This window comes from Eucyclogobius newberryi, unplaced genomic scaffold (assembly GCF_026437365.1).
Source record: "Eucyclogobius newberryi isolate DKJ021-1_F unplaced genomic scaffold, fEucNew1.0.hap1 SCAF_6, whole genome shotgun sequence".
Lineage (NCBI taxonomy): Eukaryota > Metazoa > Chordata > Actinopteri > Gobiiformes > Gobiidae > Eucyclogobius > Eucyclogobius newberryi.
The window spans coordinates 15,362,068-15,386,566 of record NW_027316278.1 but is presented as its reverse complement, the minus strand read 5'-3'; the positions used below and the strand labels follow the sequence as shown (position 1 = coordinate 15,386,566).

At 39.4% G+C, this 24,499-nt stretch overlaps 1 protein-coding gene across 1 annotated transcript; it reads left to right on the top strand.

The window, feature by feature from the left end:
* Window positions 1–170: 170 nt before the first annotated feature.
* Window positions 171–10,582, top strand: LOC140346657 (TBC1 domain family member 10A-like). Its single transcript, XM_072432822.1, has 9 exons — window positions 171–838; window positions 2,603–2,702; window positions 3,904–4,011; window positions 4,591–4,697; window positions 4,789–4,903; window positions 5,342–5,407; window positions 5,702–5,891; window positions 6,163–6,317; window positions 7,869–10,582. Exons 1-9 carry the CDS (start codon window positions 657–659, stop codon window positions 8,556–8,558), a joined length of 1,713 nt encoding a protein of 570 aa, XP_072288923.1. The 5' UTR covers window positions 171–656; the 3' UTR covers window positions 8,559–10,582.
* Window positions 10,583–24,499: the final 13,917 nt, after the last annotated feature.

The window sequence follows — 24,499 nt, the reverse complement described above, 5'->3', positions numbered from 1 at the left end:
CTATTTATATATAAATATATTTATATTTATAAATATCTATTTTATATAAATAGATATATCAATATATATATATTTGTATAATATATAATTTAAATCATGTTCCTGTCTTACTTAATGCTGCCACTAGGGGTAAGTCAACATCAGCCCCGGACAACACGGGACAGCGGTTTGCTCCAGGCGAAATCAGTTCCATCGCACTCGGGAGAATGACAGCGATGACAGCCACTCTCACTATTGCTCCCTTCTGCTCACCCCGGTGCATGTAAATTATAATGTTAATAACGTTATTCGGGGTTTGTACAACTTGTTGAAGATTACCGTGGCGAGGGGAGGAGTTTTTGCTGTGCTGGCACGGGAGACTCAAGTTTAGCAGCTTTAGCATGCTAGCATTAGGCTATTTAGCAATGAAGAAAAAACTAGCCAGCTAGCAAAGAAACTACCTTTTAGATGCCAATTGCTAAACATTGACACATTTCCCGATTTAGAGCGTTTGTCTCCGTTTTTGAAAGTCGAAAGGGTCTGAAAAATATGGCTTTGCTTGCATTTGATCGGGGAACGAGTGGAGGGAAGTGTTTTTGACTTTGGATTTACTGTCAAACCGCTTGCTGACATTGCTAACTAAGGCTAAGTGTAAAGCTAGCTTGTCGGGATAAAAAATGGCAAATATAGAGAACGGCCGTGAGTCCGTGGACACGAGAAGTATCCGGACAGTCAGCAGCAGCCACATAGACGACGAAAGCTCGCTTGGATCCGACTCTGAAATCAATGGCTTTACCAGCGAGAGGCAGACGGACAAATATGGATTCATCGGCGGGGCTCAGCAGTTCTCGGAGACGTCGTAAGTCCATTTGAGTTTCGCACTGTCTCGTGTTTAAGCCGTGTTTTCCTTGTGTTGAGCATATGTTAGGTTATTCCCGTCTCTAACTAAACAACAGTGACATTACAAGGTTGTTATTCGTGTTCAATTGCGTGGTCAGTGTTGATGTTTTGGTGTGACTTCATAACAAAGCTCCCACACAGCTGCGTGGCACATTTATGGCGCGTGCTGTTCACTTTGCAAATTGCTTTACTGGATTTTTCTAATTTATGGCCCTATTTTTAAGTTCCTATGACTGGTTTGCAAATGTCACCTGAATGCAATCAGGATAATTGATATCTTGTTGCTGTTAATTTTTGAGGTTTATTACATTACATTCGGATTGGAAATTTGGACATCACGTGTAGGCAATTCCATAACCGTTTCCTAGCAACCATACAGTGCACTGGGACAAACCCTGTCCGATTTCCACAATATTTATTATTTGATAAATGTTTGGAAACAACTTTATTTAGTTAAATTAAGGTTTGAATGGTCAGAAAATATGCTACTTGTGCATAAATAGTGTCTGACATTTGAATTTCATCAATATTTTTGTCAGGTCTAGGTCAGGTCTACTTCCTGCAATTTTCCATTTATTTTCCCACTTTCCTGCCACTTGACTGATGTAAAACTATGATGTGTATTTGCCAAGGGTTCTATCCCACACCAAACTAAGTAATCATTAGAAGAACATAAAATCCGGGACTCATGCACTTTAATTTTCCAGCTTGAATTGTAAGAAGCAATGTCCCAGCTAACACCCATTTGTTTTAACACATGACTATCATTAATTTGTTGTACTCAAGTTGATAAAGCACGCCGTCATCTTTATGGGTGCTTTAATTCAATGACTGGCATGCTTTCCATTTATAGTGTTCTGTACATAAAAGGGGCTTTCATTGTGGCATTTCACTGGGGACCTACAGAAAAAGTAACTGCTGTGCCAAGTGCTGGCTTGAAGCTTTTCTGTTTTCTCTTCAGCTTTGGCAGACTATTTAACCACAGCGCTGGTGCCTCTTTACTTCAGGGCCTCTCTTGGCTCAAAGCTTTAGATAGTCGATGCTTGGTAAGAGTGATTTGGCAAATAGGGCTGATGCATGTTCTTATACTTTCTGTGCCTGCTATATTACAATGTTGTAGGGGGTTGTCTGGAGTTTGTGTGAGTTTCAAGTGCTCCTTGAAAGTGAATGAACCCTGCAATTACGGCCCTTGCTGATGAGATAATTACATAGCGTACTAGAGCACCAGGGCTCGTTCATATCGTAAAGTAGGGATTCAGGCAGAAACTCCCCGTTTGTGCTTGGTTGGATGTAAATGACAAATGACTCATTGCAACCCAGGAAAAAAAGGGTATTCATTTTTATAGGCCTGTTGTCAACTAAATGTATTCTTGGTGGACCAAAGACATGCCCTGTGCATTGATTAGTCAATTAAAAAGAGTTTTGTCCGCAAAAGTTCTCAAAATTATGAAATATCTTGATAATATGACCAAATATCTAAAGTGCACTGACAACAACACAAGATCACACAAGTATTCACACACAATTTTTAGACAGAAAATAACAGCAATAATAATTCGTCGAATCGACTAATGAAAATGTTGATCGACGTATTTGTTCACCTAAAGGATTACTGCCCTAAATGTGAAAGAAGTTTTGGTTTTGTTAACACCTAATCAGCACATGTTCTAATATTGAAAATGTTCCTTTGTTAAATAAAAAAGTGTTGCCTCTTTCTTTACAGAGCTCAGGATGTGCCTATACAAGTGATCAGGCAAAGGGAGGTTAAATGGATCGACATGCTCAGCCACTGGGACAAGTGGATGATCAAGAGATTCAATAAGGTCAGTCAGTGTCTGCTGTATCTAAACCTGTTTGCACCATTATGCTTTTGATAATCATGTAAAACTCGTCCTCTAGAAGCAGAATAAAGATTACAGCGACTTCCTAATTTAATCCAGCCAGTGCTATTTTCAATCTTGGATAACTATCTTAAATGTACCGAGTGGCTCTCATGTATTGAGAGCCACTCGGCTGCTGCTCAGTCGTCCAGCAGGTTTTGTCAGCAGCATATCAGCGCTGAGCTTCAACTTAACTTCTATGAATCAGCAGCGGCAGGACGGGACACAACCCACGGGTCATGTCTCACATTTAGGGTGGAGTCATGTTTACTTCATAAGAAAAAGCTCTGTAATAAAAGGTCATCAAAGTACAATTCATAGCTCTACTGCAGGCTGTGGTTAGGAACGTTTTATGAAGCATTTAAATGTATCTAATTGAAGATCGTATTCAAGTTAATTGTCTTATAACAATAAAATGTGGTAAGTTAGATGCAAAACTTCAATGCAGCGCAATACACAGTAATGCATAATATGTAAATCATAGATGTGTTATACATTTTTAACTCGGTTTTTAGTTTTATATAATCAAATTTTGTCACTTGATTTTAGATATTTGCTAAATAGTTAAACATTTTAAAACAAAAATCAATGTTATAATAAAATATAAATGTGTATATATATATATATATATATATATATATACATATACACACACACACACACACACACACACACACACACACACACACCCACCAGTTGAAAATTAAGTTTTAGAGTAGGCAGTAAATTATTTAGTTTGAATCTATCCTTTTATTTTTTGTTCTTCTTGAGTCTTTGTAATGGGTATTTTTCTATTTATTTTGGTCTCTGTTTAGTGTCACAGACAGACCCTCATTTGTGTGACGTTCTGCAGATAAGGCTTCCCAGTAAAGTTTATAAGGGATGTGTTGTCATAGAAACCAAAGTAGCTGTAAGGACTCTTATTTCTTCTAAATAAAGCTATGGACTTTTGTAGCCTGCCCCTTGTTCTAACTGTAGACAAATGTCATGAAGGGAATATGTGTAAAGCCCATGACAAATGCATGAGCTACTGAACAGTAGGAGGCAGAAAATGTGTGATGTAGAAGCCAGTTGAATAAAGCTGTCACTTTTCATCTGTAGTTTGCTTAACTTGACATTGTTTTTCTTCCCTTGTGTGGTTCAGGTGAGGCTGCGGTGCCAGAAGGGCATCCCCCCTGCGCTCAGAGGACGTGCGTGGCTTTATCTTTCAGGAGGCAAAGTGAAGAAGGAGCAGAACCAAGGAAAGTTTCAGGTCTGAAAGAAACCACTTCCACTTCCCTTTTCTTCTGTACATTTGACGTGTGTTGGTTTTGGATTTCAGGGAGTGAAACAAATGTTTTTGGGTTGAAACACATGAAATATGTAATAACTGCAATACATTAGTATTGTGCTTGTTCTTCAACCGATACCGATATCTAGATTTGTCTTGCTATTGTGGCCGATAGTCGATATTTGTCTATATTAATATATTAAAATCTAAGGCATCTAATCTAAGGCAAACCCCACTTGTTGAAGTCAAATTTACTACCTGTAATTCCTTATTATTTTTTATTAAATGCATTTAAAAATATATAATATATAATTTGCAACACAGATTTATATTGTCCCCTAATATCACCAGATATCACTAACATATTTCCAATCACTAGTGAAAAACCGTTGATGCCTGTTAAAACCAGATTGATCAACAGGTAAATTGTCCAAACGGTGGGAATGTGCTATAATGCAGTTTCTTACAATCTGGATTCTATTTACGTGGGTTGATCTTGCTTGCTTTGGGAGGCGTAGACTGAATTTGCTCAGCTCATGTCACTCTCACTGTGTCTTTCAGGAGCTGGATCGACAAGATGGTGATCCCAAATGGGTTGATGTGATTGAAAAAGATCTCCACCGTCAGTTCCCATTTCATGAGATGTTTGTGTCTCGAGGAGGACACGGGTGAGCGTCCTTTGCGTCTAATTCAATGTGACAGTTATCTCTGCTGACATTTTATTTATCGAAGTAACCTTTGTGTTTTGTGCGTCCGCAGGCAGCAGGACCTGTTCCGTGTTCTTAAAGCATACACCTTGTACAGACCAGAAGAAGGATACTGCCAGGCTCAGGCTCCCATTGCCGCTGTGTTGCTCATGCACATGCCAGCCGAGGTAACACAAACACACACCGCACATTTATGACTTCCTCTAAGCCCAAAACAACAGTCATTAGTTAAGTACTTTAACAATGATCCAAATCACTGAAAAATCTGGCTGCTTCAAGAGTATTACCTGATTTCAGAGTATGACAGGATCAATTGCTTTCTTCCAAAGGCTTGTTGAGGCTTGTCATTTCAGAGCATGTGATCCACATAGTTTCACATATTTTTGTTCTTGTTGAAACGATTTAATTAAATCACATTTATGTAATTTGCAATGGAGATAGTTGGCATTTATGATGCATTCTTGAGTTAGGTTTGTATTGCATTTAATCTTGCATTATTGTTTATCATCATGCATCTGAAGCTGTAATGTTTGTGGGTAAAAGTGTGTTGTAAAAGCTGAACTGCACAGTTAAAGTCCTGACATCATCTATACTTGCTTCCTCAGGATGCCTTCTGGGGACTGGTCCAAATCTGTGAAAAGTATCTTCCTGGATACTACAGCCCTTGCCTGGTAAGACAGCTTGAAATATTGTTTTGTGCGACTGAATCAGTTTAGCGTAAGTACATTTATTTAGTTCAAACTTTACGATGAGGCATTGTCATCATTATAATAATAAGCAGGTTAACGTATTAAAACATGACTTTGCAAGCATACCAACGATTAAAAACAAGTTGACACATGATTGGTGTAATCTTGCACAGTGGGAAACTCATTTGTACTGTATTTGTATTTGTTGCCATGCACTGGTGTATCTGGTTTCAGACCAGAGACTACAGTCTGAACACAATGGGTTTTGTTTTGCAGGAAGCTATTCAGTTAGATGGAGAGATACTGAATGCGTTGTTGCGTCGCGTTTCCCCAATCTCCTATCGTCATCTGGAGAAGCACAAGATTGACCCCATCCTCTACATGACCGAGTGGTTCATGTGTGCCTTCTCCAGGACGCTGCCCTGGGCCTCTGTGCTGCGCGTCTGGGACATGTTCCTCTGTGATGGTAATGCTGTTCATCACTCACATTGATGATTATTGCTACGTTTCAAGTGACAATCCCCTCTTGCAATGTTTCTTGAAATCAGGAGCAGGTGTGGTTCAAAACTGTAGCATGGAACACCTTATTTCAATTAGTCCTATATCCTGATTCAGTATTTGAATGTTTCTCTAGACATAATTGATTCGTGCTCTTTAGACGGTGATATTACTTGCACAAGCTGAAAACAACCAATAATGTATTTAGCTGCATAATTTGCCTACTCTTTGTTTCCCAGGTGTGAAGATTATATTTCGTGTTGGTTTGGTGCTGCTCAAGTGCATGCTGGGTACTCGAGAGAAACTGAAGAGCTGCCAAGGCCAGTATGAGACGATGGAGCTGCTCAGGACCATAGAGCCTCGCTACATGCAGGAGGGCTTCCTTGTCAGAGAGGTACATCAGATCATCCACAGTTTACACAAAATACATTTTATTTCCCTCAAAAGTCAAGTGATATGAGCTTTAATATTTGTAAACATAAGACGGTACATAATTTAATGCTCGAAACTGCATATCAGTGCGGCTGAAAAGAGTATATGTCTTCTGTGATAAGTGTGGGGATGTCTTTTGCAGATGGTTACGCTCAGTGATACAGAGTGGTGATGTTGTAGTACAGTCGTGGGAGAGTTCATCTGCAGTGTTTACAACAGTCTGAGAGAAACATAGTGCTCCTTGTGTCCTTGGATTGAGTTTGGCTCACACATGCGTCTGTGCGCTCTAATATGCATATCATTTACAAATTGTCAAAGCAAAGGTGATAGATTGGCAGACTAACATGCCATTTAGCAAAGTCAGAATAATTTTAATGTTGTATGCGTGTATATATATATTTTAAGTTTTTAAGTTTGCACTCCTAACTTTACAATTTACCATCTTAAACCTTAATTTTAGCCCTGCATGACTTTGCCTTGTCATTCATACACAACCTCACGTGTTTAAAATAGTCTTGCAACCCCTGTATTTGTCATTCAGATCAATAGAGTCAAAAGAACTGTTACTCTGGTGTAATGTCTCGTGAGCTTGCTTTCCTCGGAGCCTTAAAGATGTGGCATGTGACCTGCAGTGGGATAATTGGTGTTTTCAGTTATTTTTTGTTGACACTTCAGTCAGCCAGTCCTTAAAGCCAGTCCTCTTCCTGACAGTCTGTGTTTTCTTGGTGGTTTATTCACATACAAGTTGTTTTTACTGGTCTTCCTCAATAAAGATGTGGTTAATATTTCCCAAGCTGTATAAGTCACAAATGGTACATGTGACTGAACTGTCGCAACACTTATAATCCTTCGGTAATGCAATGCTCCTCTGTTGCTATGGAGCTGACCCTGACAATGACTGTTTACAACGGCAGCAGAGGAAGTTGGCAGTAGGGCTAAAGGCGCTGACAAACTGGTGGTCAGTGAGGGAGCCTCTGTCTGCGTTAACAATACTGGTCCTTATGTGCGCGGCAGCACTGGCAGTGGGTGACACACAGCGTGCACAGAACCAGAGGAAGCCCTTTTGGCATTTACTGACACAAGTTCACATTATGAGGGCAATGGAAAACAGGAGGACGCTGCATAGTTTCTGACTTATGCAGCCGCTCCTGACAGTTCTTACTGTATTTGTTGTTTGTTTTCTTCAAAAGCTCAATAACAGTTAAAATATACCATCAAAATATTGTGATAACTTTTTTTAAACTATTGTGACCCTTACCTGGAACAAGACATCGGATTGTCTTTCAAACTTGAAAATGTTCCCTGCGGTCCAGTAAAATAAAACATATGGGCCAAAAATCCTTATAAAAATAATAATAGAAAATTAAAAGTGTCCCTGGAGAACACATTTTTATGTTCAGGAAATATATAAATGTTTTGTTTTTGTTTTAAATTTTTATGTGATGTGCAAAAGTCTTGTGCTGTGTTCTTGTTCGTGGGTGTTTCATATACATTAATTTTGTTTATATGATAGATTCTGGAGGTGCCAATAACCGCCCGTGATGTGGAAAGGGAGCATCACAGCCAATTGAAGCGCTGGAAGAAGAAACACGGTGAGCTGAAATTCAAATCTCCTCCCAGAATGCACGGCGCGCGGCTCATAATGCTGGTCGAACCACCGCGGCGACAGGACCTGCAGCAGTACCCCACTATCGTCCTGGAGCAGCCCACGCCGAAGGTCAAGAAGGACAAGAAGAGCAAGGAGGACAAGAAGAGCATGAAGAAGAGCATGAAGAAGTCTGCGCCCGTCGAGGAAATACCCAATCCGTACCCACTGCTAACTGAGCTGTCGCCTCCGCCTTCCTCTGACCCTTCACCCCCTGAACCAGAGCCATCTCCACTTGCTCCACACACCAGCTGCCGAATGGAGACTGTGCTGAACAACGTACCAGAGACCGTGCCGGAATCTGTGCAGGAATTCGTGCCGGAATCTGTGCAGGAATCCGTGCCGGAATCTGTGCAGGAATCCGTGCCGGAGACTGAACCAGCAACCGTGCCAGAGACTGAACCAGCAACCGTGGCAGAGACTGAACCAGGACCACCTCTCCAGGCCCCTGCACCCTCAGAGCCTCCTGTTTTAGACCCTCCTCCACCTGCCAAAGAACCCCTTCTCCAGGCCTCCGACCAGAGCCTTAGTAGCGCAGAGCAAGACACTTACCTTTAGCTCCTTACACAATAGGATGTGTTCACGGCACAACATTCGACAGGGCCAAGTGTTAAAGTGCATATGACACGTTATGTTTTTCTAATTATTACTTAGTTTGGTCAAGCTGTCTCTCCAGTAAACATTTATCATTGTTTTATATCAGTCCTGTGATATTTGGTTGAGAAAAAGTTGAAAATAAAAGTTGAAAATTGCAGGGAGTCCCTCCCCCCTCTATGTCATCCATAAGCAACGTTTCATTTTTCTGACAGTTTATTCAATCATTTAACAAAATATGTGGTTGTTTGGTAACAGCTGTGGAATTACCTCTAAATGTCAGCAAAATTTATAGATTATAGAAATTTTTATTTATCTGATATATAACTTTCACTAGATTTGAGTGAAATGTGTCATCTAACCTGTCATATGCACTTCAAACACTGCTGTAGGGCTGGGCTATATTCACAAAAAGAAATGTCTCAATATCAGTATCCCAATAATAACGATAGTCAGAAGATATTATGACAAGCCAACAGAAATGTGTTAAACATATATTTTTAAACATGTTTATTGAGGTTTAATTATCAGACAAAAGTGCAGAAATATCACCTTATACCCTTTTATTTGAAAGTTTACAACCCATTTTTATTTATTTTTTCTTTATCACCTCTTTTTGTACCTTTTTTAAAAAAAATAAAAAATATGTACTTGATATTGAAAGTCATAATGTCTAAATTTCGTTATATCAGGTGAAATGTTATCTTATGTTGCTTAAATGATTCAAAACGTGAATATTGTCAGCGTACAAAAGCATGATCTGTTATTAGTTCGTCAACGTTCTTGTTTCCCTGGCACCCGCCCTCCATCATAATATTAAAACGTGAACACATCCTATTAGAAATGGAAAACCACACGACACCAGCAAAGCACCAGCAGGTCCCAACGTCTTCCACACAAGTATTTTCTATCAGCTTTTCCAGTGTAGACACCGCTCTGCCTGATTTACACTGAAGTGCCATTGTTGAACTGAAATGCCACTTCGTACAAATTATGCTGGTGTTTCTGCCTTTGTCACGCTCTTTTTACATGAACGCTTTTGTAAGGGAGACAAGTATCAGAGTCATTTATATTTCAGTTCAACACTAGTGAAGAGGGCCCAGGTCTTACCTTGGTAACAAGTAATTTCTTGGCCACTAGAGGGCAGCATTACTCCTTACATTTCCTGTTTGTTTTAACTGGGTTGTGGACCATTTGTATGTTGTGATTTTGGTTGGAGATAAATTGTTTAAATTGTCTAAATAGGTCTAAAACATTCCCATATCCTTACTACATCTTATTTATTAAGTAGTGAGAGGAGACGTTACTTAGTGAGTGCTACATTTGGACTTCTACATTTCATTTCTGACTCTGCCAAATTATTGTCATTTATGTGCACCTTTTGTGAGATATGTTTGCAGTTCACCTGATCGATGGCTTGGCCTATTTTAACCTCCCTTTAGTGCCAACCAAGATGATATTTTAAATGTTTTTGACATTTTTGCTAGATTTTCCAAAGTGATTCAATGTTGTAATTTCGACCGCAACCTGTGACAATATTTGTATTACCACACTAAAGGTGTGCATGTTTTAACAAGTGCTGACTTTTTTAAAGATCTCTTGAGAATAGACAATCTTTTTACTTCTCACTGTTTATCTTGGTTATGGGAGATTTAAAAATTATAAGCACATGTCGTGTTTATGATGTCGTTTAACTCATGTTAACATTGACTACATTTAACTTTTCCTCGCTGCTTGTTCTACAGACATTTTGCTTTTGTTATACCTAATTTAAAGTTTCCTATGTAAATTGTAAAATATGTCGTATTAAAATGTATTTTCAGTTGATATAATCCTGAACAGTGGTATAAACCAGGCAAGGATTCTCATATTTGCTGACTGACACTAGGCCAATGAACTTTACACTCCTCTGTTTGTCTTATCAGGGTCAGAGAGAACAACCACATTATATCTAAGTCAAGTTGTACAAATAAAATTGTGTAAATCCACTCTCATCTCTTGTTTGTTTTTATTTTAACATCAAAACTTAAAATGTAGAATAAATAATTAGAAAGTATCAATAGACGTCAGTGGGTCTGGTGCATCTATTTTGCTGTTGTTTTCTCCAGCAGGTAGAGCCAATGTTTCTTCAGGGTCATTAGATCAGTTGTGACCTTTCTTGGGTTGTAGACAACTGAAGACCAAAGACATCTCTTGTGCATTGATTAATCAACTAAAACGAGGTACAGCGTGGAACTGGAAAAATATCTCAATATTATTAGTCTGGATTTCTACTAACGATACTAAATACTTTTACTCTACTTAAAGGCGTCATGGACGATTTTTTTGAGTCTCATTTCCTCATTTCCTTAGTCCTGCCACGTATCAATCATAAAACGCACCTACTGCTCACCTGCAGCCGCGTCGGCTCGTCCCCTGGAGAGCAGCACGTTTCCCCGTGGCTGAGCGCATGATAATCTATATATCATAATATAGTTCCCTCAGTGTACGGGACAAAATTAAGACAGAGAAAGACAGTTCGAGCTGACTCAGAAGAGACGGAAATCTACGGAGACGAGAGATGCAATGCGATCCGTCGCGCTAATAAACAAACGCACGTGTGTTTTTTATGCATGGGGGGGAGTGCGCATGCGCACTTCCGCTTGAGTTCTCAAATCAGCGAAAAATCGTCCATTACACCTTTAACTGCTATATATGCAGATAAGTAAACAGCATCTTCATTTGGGAAAATGTATTTTCAATTGACCAGTCACTCCCAAATCTTCAGTAACTCAAAACCTTCTTTCACGTGGTTTGCATAAATCTTTAAAATGCTAATTTAAAAAAAAAAATGGTTACCGAAGACACCCTTGACTAATTAATTGACTAAACAATTAAAGGTGTGGGATCCAGCCTAAATCTGTCCTCTTAATATTATGTGTCTTTCAATCTTTTGGGCCCAAGTCGGGGTATGAACCCTGGATGGTGGCTTGTTGGTAATATTGTGTTTTGACAAACAACAAGTTTTGAATATGAGCATTTTCTACTTTGATCAGTGGCATTACTGCAAAGCATATTCAAATTGGAAAAAACTGCAAATTGTGTAAAATACTATTATTTTTAAACTAAAAAGGAGTAAGTGTTATGAATGTCAAGACAGCAGAGCCAGTAAACCTCATCCTTTACAGAAGGTCAGTCCTGGTCGAGCTCCTCGTTAGCACTAATGACAGGGTTTTTGTAATGTACTGTTTTAGAGTCAAATGTCCCCTGCCACCTCAAGGTGTGGATCATTGAAAACTTTGCCTCAAGCCTAAAGGAGTTAACTGTGAATAGTTACCTGCATGACCTCGGTGAGACCGCCAAGTCATTTCTAATGACCTGAAAGTCTGGAGGCAACTGTCGACTTCTTCCCTTGATTAAAGCAACCACTTAATGTTTATAATAAATCTTGCCAAATGAACCATTGACAATAGCCTGCAGTGCTGGTCTTTAGCAGGTTATAAAACGTGTAACCAAAAGGTGTGTGAAACTGAACACAAAAAGTATATACAACTATGAGAGCTTTTTAAAGCACAGATCAATCAATCCATCCATCCATCATGTTCTGGATTTAATTTAATTAAACTCAACAATAATTACCACAATACTTACAATAACTACTACAATATGCTTTAGCTAATAATAGTACAAAATGATCGTCACAAAAATGTGTTCTATATTCAGTCAAGCACTGCAATAAAGCCTTCCACAGTTGTGTTAAAAATGGCTGTACAATAAAACCTTTTGAACTTTAAGCATTTGAACTATGTCAACTAGGCCATTGAACTTAACATTACAGACTGTTGATGTTCGCCATCAAGAAGCACGTTAACGGTTAATGCTCTCGCTCCCAGAGGAATGCATGCACCGTCACGCTTTGCCTCTTTGCATGGGACACCTGGCGCTCATTCAGTGCCACCGTGCCATTTACATCTCAAAGAGCTGCGTCCAAGAAGGCTCTCTCTGTCCCTCTCTTCCTTACTCCAGCGATGATCTGATTTATCTCTGCGTCAACGGAAATATCTGCCCCTTTAGCGTGCCATCCCGTCTCTCCTAGCCCCCTTCAGCCGAACAGGGGTAGCAAAGATAGATACTTGTGATCCTTCGTATGAGTCCAGACCTAGCAGACCCCAGCGTCACAGTACTTGATTCATGTGATGTGGGTGACTTTCAGTGTGTTAGGGTAAAGGCAGTGTTGGGAAGTGACCAGCGGTTAAAAGTACAAAAATAAAAGTACTGAACTTAAGTAAAATGTGGAGGTATCATAATTTTAATTTTTCAATGGATACTTTGCTACATTCGCGAAAATAAAAAGTACTTTTCAGATGGTTTGAGGGATTAATTTCAACACGTTCACGGTGATATTCTGCATAAAGGCTTTGAGCAAGTAGATTATTTTACTTTTACTACAGTATTTTTGTTCTTGTATATGTACTTTCACTAAAGTAACACAATTGAGTACTTCTTTGACCACTGACAGTAACAGAATACGTGTACCGAAACAACGTATTCAGAATACTAATTTAAGGTAACCATATTCCGGTACAGTTACTCTTACAGTTACTTTCCTAAAATCACAAGAGTACTTTATGGCATTTGAGTACACAATTTGGGCTTCAAACTTGACATAATTTGTGAGAAAAAAACTTAAACGTAGCTCTTTTAGTGAGTGCATGTGCGATTCTATGTCACTCATTTATAATAAAGGTTACTTTTAAAATAAATGCAAAACAAATGATGAAACACAAACAAAAAGCTGTTTCAATCTTGTGTTGTGTTTTAACGTGAAAGTATTGTAAGTATTCAGAAGTAACAGAATACATTATAAAATACATTTTAAGGCAGGTGTTACGGATTCTGTAACTGAAGCCATTTTCAAAGTATTCGTCCCAACGCTGGTGCATAAGGGAAAGAGCGAGAAAAACGGGGGTATTTCATAGCACTAAAGCTAAAGGCCCTTGTGTTGCCATCTAAAGTATCCAGTTCCCAAGGTTGATGGAGCATGACAGGTTGGCTCAGGTCAAATTAAAAGGCAGCGGTAACAAACATGAGAGCGAGGCTTTGTGATGGCCGTCCGCGCAGGTGAACTCGCCATGGCAGCCGGAATAAAACAAATTTATCGCAGCAGGACGAACACGAGGAGGAGGATCCCGGGCCAAAGGGCAAGCCGGATAATTGAATCATGTGTGTTGTTCTTTCACTCAACACCCCACAGATAACCCCTTGCCCAAAGACCAAAATATTTATACCTGCTATTTCTAATGTTGCCACTCATTCGCACCTCTTATCTGATAACAAAAAAGGCTCTTTTTAAAATCTCTGTAAATGTTTTCTATTCTCGCTTGCCAGCTATTTAAAATCATAATAAGCAAAGACTACTGTTGAAGTCTTTAGTCTGCTTCTCTATTATGTCTTGGCACATATTTAACCACGTCTTTTTATATATTTTTTTCCATTTATGGGCTCCGAATTGAAAATATATATGGTTAATACTTTGAAGTAAATTTAACGTACAAAAACAAGCAAAAATTCCCCTGGGCGCATTTAGTAAAGTACTTTAAATGTCATCACCGTTCTCATTCCAGCAGCTATTCCCAGCGGACAAACGGCTTGGCAGATGTTAGCAAAGATGGAGAAGAGAAGTAACTTAGTCCTGCTCCAGTACCATCAGTGGTGGAAGAAGTACTGAATTTTGTTACTTAAGTAGAAGTACAGATACAGGAGCAACCTACACACATTTTGAGAACTATTAAAGCGTCAAATTGTGATATTTTTTATTTATACAAGGGAAATGGTAGAGTAAAATACAAAACACACATGAAACAAAGAATATCTAGCTACAATATCAATAAAACAATCCATAAAACATTAAATAATTTAACAAATACATAAATATCTGGATAAAGATTGTCTTGATCATCGGTCATCAGAAGCTTTTGCCTGGTCATTTTTAGCCCAATCTTATTTGGGGGACTTAAAAATGTGCACAAGATTATGCTATAAACTGCCAAAAAATATGAATAATAATTTCAGCAGGAGATTTTTCACTTTTTAGTCCAGTTAAAAAATATAGTGCAGTAGAAAGTTCAGATTACAGCTGTCAGGTGTAGTGAAGTAAAAGAAAATATTTTAAATAGTATCCACTGCAAAATGTACTATTTAAGTACCGTATTTGGTTCGAATAAATAAACATTTTACCTAAATACTTTGATACTTTCCACCTCTAATGTGCTGCCTGCTTATCAAGTAGCATTTAAACTCTATGAATGAATGTTAACGAGATAAAGGAAGCGCTATAATTTCTGCCCACTACTCGGCCTAAAGGGTATTTTAAATGTACGTTGGGGGTTTTAAGTGGTGCACACCTGTATAGCCTCTTCCAGGAGTTTAAGGCATTTCGTTTAATCTGTGTGTTCCCCCCAAAGCACCTTCCTTCTGCCCTTCTGACCCTGCTCATCTCCAGGCTCACAAAGGCTGGAGGCAACGCTATTAAGGTAAGACGAACCAGGCAGACTTCACTCTAACTTTGCTGCTAATTAAACCTGTCACTATCGGTATGTTTACGTTCACAAACGTGGCCTGAATAGATTGTGTTCACGTTGCTATATTTTAACTGCTAAACCATCTCAAAGGGTAAGGATTAATATAAATGTAGCAAATCTGAATATTTCCCAATTTGTGTTTCGTGTTTCCCGGGAATGTTATCCTATATCTACTGTATGTCATCAACACACATTTTCATGTACAAAATACAGGAAGAAACAAATCTTTTGGAGTGAGAGTTTAAACATTAATTTAAGTAATATTGTTTTAATTTGTCAAATAACAACTTTGATGATAAATTAAATGAGCTTCGGCCCTCTAAGTGTGACACATCGGCTGCACATGTCCAACCAGGGAGTAAAATGATATATCAGGCAAAACGTGGCGCAATATTTAGTAATATCTTAAGTAATATAATTGTGTCGGCTACATTTGAGTGAAATGGGCAGTATAACCTGTCAAATGCAATTTAATGTTGCAATGTCACATACATCAGCTTCAATAGGCCAAAACAACACAGCACTATCTATAGTTTTAAGTATGTAAGTGCCTTGTGATGATGAGCAACTCCTCTGAACAGATATCTGCAAGTGGAGGGAGTAAGACATAGTCAATCATTTCCTCTTGCTTATTTTGTTAAGGTTTACAAGAGGCCTGTGTCAGATGGGCAAAAAGCAGTACATTATTTGTATGTGGTTTTTCCCACTGCAAATCCCCCTCCTAAGTCCTGCAAGCAGTGAGTCATGAGTATGCTATTTATTTAATGTTGAAACATGGCATCAACATGTGATGTGCATTTAGAGTAGGGAGATATATCAAAACATTTATATTACAATTAGGAGAAATGCAACGGTAGAATATTGAGGCTATGATTAAAAGTATTCAAAAGAACTGATTAAATATAAAATATACAGAAACGTGGCATTTCTGAACATTTATGTTTCATGTTATGGTTAATTCACGTTTTGTCTTAATGCTTTTTATTTACAGGCACATTTTAGCACATTTATAAAATATTGTCTGAATATTATTAATGAGATAAAAAAAAAAATATATATATATATATATATGTATATATTAATTTACCTCACAGCAGTCTCCCCCTTTCACAGACTCTTCTGCTTATTGGGTGGTGCTGAATCCACTGATAATAAGTAATTAAGGGCGTCAGGTAGGGGATTAGCTGTAAACGGCTCTCCCTATGTGTTTGTTTACTCAGGTTAGGCCTGCGGAGGCTCCTTGCTGGCGGGTGATAAGTTACAGACACAGATGGTGGGCATCACTGGGTCGGTCGAGGGCAGATTAGCACACTCCCCTGTCTGGGCAGCGCTGTCCCACTCCCACCGAGCTCCAGTGGAGAGCTGTCTGTAACTCTAGTCGCTTTGGCATGGCCCGTGTGTTGATGGAGGCCGACCACAGGCTTATCTCGTCTCATTCCACCAGCATTGGGTCTACAGTGGAGTTAGGCTCACAGAAAGGGGGAGGCTTATGAGGCTGTGTGAAAATAACTTTTGTTTTGAAAAGGTAATTCATTTGTCTTTCATTAGCACAGATTTAGTTATTAGTAGAAACTTTACACCACGAAAATGGCTCATATAATCAATCACATGGACGTCCAAACAAGATGAAGCTATAACTGCAGCAGGGGAACGCATTGTTCATTATTTTGTGGGATAGACATTTTAAGGAAATAGATATGCAAAAACCTTAACCAGTGTACATAACCTAACCTCGCCTTGATCAGTGGGCGATGACTTTCTGTTGTATGCGTAAAGGGCCGCCATATCTACCTTGACTATGGGATATAGTGGTAATCCCCTTTTCTGCTCAAAGAAAAGTGTCTACAGTGCAAATTTGCCACTATGGTTCATTCTGGCTACACTGGACGGGAAACATAGTTCAAACAGAGCAGGACAAAGGTCAGCCAGATGCACGGCAGAGGGCACGGGAGGGGGAAGCAGTGCAGCCTGTAGGTTGGCGTTTGGGTCCTGTTTATTTTATAAACAGTGGGAGCAGATTAGTATTGGACCCCGGCTCCCCAGCCCATATGGAGAGGATGTCCTCTGTTCACCGCTCAACAAACCATTGTGTTCAGAGGCGCACAGTCACAGCATCACTTCTGCTCAACACTAATGATCAGGTGGTACATATGTCCAGACCCGCTGGTGCATGGTCCCCTCTGCTCCTATTGTGATCATAATGGAGCATTGAATGACTGCATTAGTAATACCCCACAACTTTACAGTCATTAGCACCATTGGCACACGCAGGCCACCATCATCACCTCACTGGGCGGTCAAAACAGGAAATGGACAGACCCCCCCTTTGTACAGCATTAGCGCCAGTCTAATGAATCTCGCCTCAAGATGTTTGTGCGTGGCTCATCTCCTCAAGACGTGCAGCCCTTTCCTGCCATTGTTTTTGGTTTGTGAGATACAGCGGCACTAAACCGTCTTTGATGACTCCAACTGTCCTCACGGTGCCCAACTGACGGCTCTCTCTCCACACTTAGACATTAACCCAAACAAAGAGCTGTGAGAGGCTACTGTACCGTAAACAAATAGCACTGATACGTTGCGACGGGTCTGAAGTACAATGAACAAAGATTTTATAACAATTTCTGACTGAGTACTGTCTTCCACTGTAGACTTTATAAGGTTTATAGGTTTTAGACTAGGTTAAAAGAACATTTTCATAGATGAAACAAGTTTATTTTGCTGCTTTCTTACTTTGTTTAGGGAAATCCTCATCCATTCGCACCCCTGGACATATGTCAGCAGGCCATTTTGTCTGTCTGGCTTTAGCACTATGTGCATCGATTTAAACATCTTATGTCAAACTATTTAAATTATTATTACCAACATTATTTATTTATTTTTGGCTCATGGGCTTTATTTGACAGGATAGTGCAGTGGGAAGGAGAGTGGGGAATGACATGCAGCAAAGAGCTGTACTCAAACTCATGACGCTGCGGCCGGCCCCACACGGCAGGCATATGTGCTATCCACTCAACCCTGAGCAGTACCAAACTATTTACATTATATAGTAACAGAAAATGAGGGCAAGCATGTCCAGCGGTTTCCCATAAATTGGACCAGAAGAGATTATGTTTTGCTTGGAAAATCTGAAACATTTTGGTTATTTACATTAAAAACAGCAGATCACGATTCTGCCTGGTTATAATGTCTGCAAAGCTAATGGACAAAGCCACTTCATCTGGACGTTAGGCTGCGTTGGAGTGCGATAAGCCAGTCTTTCTACACTCAGTAGCGGCATGTCCTAGTTTTTAAACCAGCGCCTAGCTCCACTGCCTAAATATTGTTGGATTTTGACTGTATGTTGTGTATTACTGTTACGCCAGTTTGCCTACAATACCAAAGAGCTGTATGCAAGGTTCAGCAGCGGGACAAATCTAGCAAGCATTAACCTCGACTCACCGGGACAGATTTAATAAGATTTGTGTGCCTTTTCCTGGTTTAATCAACTCATAAACAATACACCAACGGTCCAACTAACAGTCTACAGTCAAATGGTACTAAGAGGGAACTGTTCTACCGTGACTTAAGTTTGAACTTTCCTTTAATGAAAACAAACAGCCTCTTACAGGACCAAATATCTCGGATGTAACAGGAACCCAGTAACATATTACCGGTCCGGCGCACATCTGGACTTTGAGCTTCGGTGCAGGTTTTGTTCTTGCATTAATATGAACTCATTATGCCATATCATAAATCTTGCCTGGGTCCATCTGTAGCGGTGATTGCGGAGTGTGTGTTCTGTTGTCACACATAGTCTAACCTTAGCCTTACGGTGCAGCGCAGACCCCCGTGGCCCCAGTTGTGATAGATGCATGAACGTGATTAGAAGCTTTGTAGCCCTTTAACTCCAATTACACCAAAAGTAGATACCCTGATTACTTTTATCAACCACAATTGAAAAGGTCAAGTTTCACATCTTTGCATATTAATTCGACAATTTATTTCTGTAACCTAATCTTGACCTAACGCAGTGAACAATGAGCACGTGGTCTTGTTAGAAGATAAATGTAGTGGGGCCCTGAGAGAAAGAAGAGTTATGTGGAGATGGCGTGCCGGCCCCACCATCCATTGAGATTAGAGTCGAGAGTTAACTCTGCCAGCGACAACATGAGGAAAGATAATAAAAGCAGAAGGTGTTTCCTGCCAGTGCTCCCCCTGGTACAGTTCTCCTTCATGAACCACTCAAGGTTTAACATGGACTAGACACGGACTTGGGGCCATCTTGAACGGATTTGCTAAATGTTTGCAATTCAAATAAAGCCGTCTTAGCTATGAGCGGATGGCGGAAGCTAGAGTATTAACTGTACAAAGATATACAGAACTGTGCCTGCCCTGGACACTAAACAAGTACAATTTAAGGTCTAGAATACACCGATGGACTTGACATGATTTGCTGTTTAAATTAGTAAATTTTTCGTGATGCACAGTAGCCTGAATGTCTAGGCAGCAGATCACGTGTCCTCGACGAATTGAGATTGATTCTAAGACGGTAAGAAGGCCAAACCGGTCATGGTGATGTTTTACAGAGCCACAGTCGAGAGCGCCATCCGGTTTGGCATGACAGCATGGTGCGCCTCTCTGACTGTCCAGCTACGAATACAATCCAATCCCAACTGCAAATCCAACCGACTCAAACGGTATTTTATCCCAACATCAATTAAACTTAATAATTTATTTTAATTGTGTCTTTGTTGTTGTTGTTCTCAATGTTATGTGGCCAAGACAAAGTTCCCCCAGAGGACAATAAAGTTTATTCTTATCTTATCTTCTTAATCCTGGCCTTGACAATTTGCAGAAATAGAAATGTCTCTCTCTGTTCTTCATCCCTTTTTCTACAATGTAATATGTATGTACAGCATCATATACATTATCTTTTTTATGGCTTTTCTTTCTGGACTAATTGTTGTTTTTCATTTTTTTAATACAACATAAAAGGAAAACAAAACAGAAACAAGACATTTTTACATACAGTAGTCTTTAACATTTATTCCAGCATAGTCACTGCATGTGGTCCAAAGTTTATTCAATCTATTCATATTCAAACTTAGCTCGAATGTAATTATCTACATTTTTCAAAGGACAGTTATAATGTCGGTTCAGTCCTAGTATTGTACAGTAATTATAGTGCAGTGTGTAAACCATGGAAAACTGTGCCTGTGTTTTAAAAATATTCTTCTTGTGGTTCAATGTTTCTAGTTTATTCATAAAGAAAAAAGGGTGTGTCATGGGATCACAGTCTAACAAATGACTTCAACCTCAGCGTAAGCCCCATGTGCTCCTAATGATCCATACAATATGCTTAGCCACGCTAGATCTACTGTCTGTGAGCTGCATCTAACAGAAACGTTACCGCCAATAGCTTTTCAAATGTCCTCCACAAGTGTGCTGCTCTGTGCATTGTTTGCCCCGTTCCCTGTTTCCAAGCTGTTGGTTCCACTTGAAAGGCTGAGTGGGAACCGAAGCGTGCCCAAACTGACTTCTAATCCTAATCACCCAGGCATTGGCTCGGCTACACAGAGCAGTGGGCCTGTAATTAGACGACAATGGGCCTCTCTCTAGTGAATATATTGATGGCTGATGTCCGACCACGTAAATATTGATCAAAGACAGGAAGAAGTGGGAGAGAGCAGCCTGCCTTGTATAGAAGCTTACTTGTTTAAACAACAGGTGACAGACACGTTACAAGCCTAGTAACAATTTGAACCTGCTCTGAATAATTACGACTTTGGAGGGATGCGCCACCCAGGAGATGCTTTGAGAAAGGAGTATTGTGGTCTTTAAAGGTGAGATGAGTTGGCATTATTCCCTAAACAGAATAAGAATATAAATAATAGAATAATAGAAATAACAAGCACTGTGCTCAAATGCAGTGTATAGAGTTTACAAATTTGCAAAGATAAGTAGCTAGACCGACGTCACATGATCTGTGGGTGGAGTCTGCATGTCCCGTTTTGCCAAGCCAAAATGTTGGCAATTTAAAAATGTTGTATATTATATATTTATATTTCAATAACAAATGTCTTCTACATGACAAGATAGTGTCAGCAAATTTCACTTACCACCCCGCCAAGTTAACTTTAGATGGTTATTTTTAGAATTAATATTAATTAAAAGGCTTGTAAAGCTTAACCTTACCACCCTGTCACAAAATGTTCTTTGTAAAAAATAATTTTACTATTCTCCATCCATTTCAAATGTGTATAAACGATCATTATAATGTAGAAAATGTATTTACTTTAGTCAAATATATATCATCCAGTCACAAAAGGCTTCTTGAGTTCATTATTAAAACACAATCAAAAACTATTTTGCATCTGATATGGCAAAATTAGTTTTTTAGTTAAAATATGATCAAATTTATAAAATTATATTGCTTACATTGTTTATGTCCAAAAGGCACAATTTTAGGCACAATTTTGGAGAATGCAAACCCCACACAGAAAGGCCCGGTCTACTCCTAACCCTAACCCTAATTTTATCCTGATTGTGAAATTGGCCAAAAATTTGAAATTGGAATTCTATGTCCCAAAGCCCTAATCTTAAGCCTTTAACCAAATAGACTATTCCTTAATTTAAGACTAATCTAAATCTTCTCCTTGTCATGATAAATATATTGTCAAAAATAAATATTTGCTAGTAACAATTGTGAAAAATAACATACAGCCATGTTACGCCCCGGGACAAAATGACAAACTTGTAGGAGTCCGGAGCAGAACTAGTGTTCCATGTTCCAAAGCCCTAACTAAACGATGTGGTGACAAAATCGCTTATAGAAAATATAAGTTTGTCTACCTTTCTGAAAGCAAGAGACTCATTGCAGAAACGGTGCATCGTTCCATGGCGTGTTATTTGATCCTTGAGGGGATTTTCAAAAGTTGGCCACAGCTAAGTATGTTTGAACTAATAAAACCCGCTCATTACAACAACATGAACTGTGACCTGGCGAGCAAAAAGGCCATCAGTCCCCTCTTGTTCTTTGTATAAAAGTCCTAATGTGTAAATACAGTAGCTTATTCACTCATGAATTATTATGCACTGGTAGTTGAGTGGATGTGGTTGGGAGGCTGCCCCACACGTGTTGGTCCTAGATTTGGTCCAGCTGTGTCTCTACTCCAATTTTAGCCTTGTCTGTATTTTGTTATTTTGTATAAATTCATATACAACAATTAGTAAACTTGAAAAGCAATATGAACAACGTTAAGAAATGAGCACCACATCTTAAAATTGGTTCCATATCATTACAATATTTAGATGTTTTGTATCAACAATGTGAGAAATACACTTAACACCATCAACACAAAGGAGAAAACAACAACAACAAAAAACACAATGTACCGTTTATGATGGAAACAAACATTAGTGATACTGTACTAAACAATACAGATATTTTCTTTTTTTTTCAGTAATAGTGAGTTTTGGCAGATTTTTTAAATTTGGTATGTTTTGGAGAATTTGAAAACAGTTGTTTATTTCTATTCAATAAACAATCATTTGAATATGGGTTTATGGTAGAGAAATGTGGTTTTATGTGCAGTATATGGAACTGTTTACTATATATTCTAGTCTATTTTAATTAAAATGTTGTGGGTGAAATAGGTTTTATATTTTGGTATTCTACAAATGTTGATGGATTGACTTTTTAAAATAATTGTAATTGTAGTTCAACTATCACTGTGATGTCATGGGAGCGTTTGGTGTAGTCCAACCTCAAGTAGATGCTAAAAACCTATGTGTGCACTATCTTATATAATATGCAGCAACTACAGACTACGAGGCAACAGGGCGTGCTCTCAGATATGAAAGCATTTAAAGGGCGGACGATATGACTGCTTGTATCTCATCAGCGCTGCCCTAAAGACCCAGGGGCCCCCAGGAAGCTGTCCGACCTGGGACTTCACTGTCGACAGGAGCGGCGCGGCTACTCACTAACACTGAACTGATTACACCGTCCCGGGCCTCACCTTATGTTTTTATATTCCCCCCTGACATATCCTGCAGACAAGAAGATGAACGACATACAGGTTTACAAGACACTACTGATAAAACTGTGTCTCGTCCCACAGTGCAGGGGGTTAATATGTGACATTTGTGAGTGAGCACATGCTTTTGTTTCTGTGAAATTTCTATAAAAAGGGTTATCAGAGTACAAATACAGCATCTTGTTCTTATCTCTACTCAAGGGATCACAAAACTATGTCGCTGTCATTTATTTTGGAAATCATAACCTAATATTGAAGGCTCAAACATTCAGCAGGAATTAGTGGGAACACGTTTTTGCTTTAGCACAATGTAGTGTGTTTAGACTGCCTCTTTTGTGTGGCGGTGTTTGCAATAAACATAAGTGGTTTCTTCTATTTAATGCATGAAGAACATATGGTATGAACTTCCCTCCCTGTCATTATGTTGAAATGGCCAATACTGTGTGGTTTACATATGTACACCAGACATTAAACATGCTATATCTTCCCATCTTTGATTTATTTTCTGAATAATTACGTATTCTCTGGTTCATGAGGTTGGGAAAATACTGCGCAGAAATTCTGTGTATTATATGTACAAATAATGTGTTTTACGATTCCTATCCAAAAATCTGTCAATTTCAGCTGTTTGGGTCCTCACAGGCCAGTGTTGAGTAATGATACTTGAGTCTCACCTTCACCCTACTGTGGTCTCCTCCGGTCCCTGCACGCCGCTGCTGTTTTCACCCTATAAAAACAGGAAGAAGGTGTGTTTGGAGAAGCAGAGCCCAGGAGTCAAGCCGTTCAGCACTGACTGACCGGAGTCTTTGTGTGTTTGTGTGTGAGTGCATAAGCATGCCACTATAATTGCTTTCAGGGAGCCCCTCAGTGCCTTGCCCCTGTTTTCTCATCTCCAGAGATCAGCACTATTTGCTTTGGGCATTGTAGGCCTGAAAGTGAGTTCTTAAGTCTGTGTGCCTATGACAAGCTTTCTGCAACATGCCACGACACGTGTGGTATAGCTGCATGTATGACCACCGGCTCACATGCACTGTCTGAACAGATTATCTGCACGCTTAGATGGACATTTTCACTTGTTAAACACAGTTTACCTCACTGTTGCTTAAATTTCTGAGTGGGGCCCAGCAGGGACTCTTCCTCAGGTCTAGTAGTACATTGTTGAGTGCACAGGAATGATTACAGCGCTGCAGGCAGGGTGCCAGCCTGGGACAGGGCCATTGCGTGTGGGACCAGAGGATGAGCTGCGCCTCACCCGTTTCCCTCTCAGCGGGAGCTGTCATGCCGACCGAGGAGTTTGACCACCAGCAAAGATCCCATTGTGTGGGTC

Coding starts and splice junctions, on each gene's coding strand:
- LOC140346657 (XM_072432822.1), top strand. CDS start 657: ATGGCAAATATAGAGAACGGCCGTGAGTCCGTGGACACGAGAAGTATC. Junction 4,698..4,788: donor GTGTCTCGAGGAGGACACGG/GTGAGCGTCCTT, acceptor GTGCGTCCGCAG/GCAGCAGGACCTGTTCCGTG. Junction 4,904..5,341: donor TCATGCACATGCCAGCCGAG/GTAACACAAACA, acceptor TTGCTTCCTCAG/GATGCCTTCTGGGGACTGGT.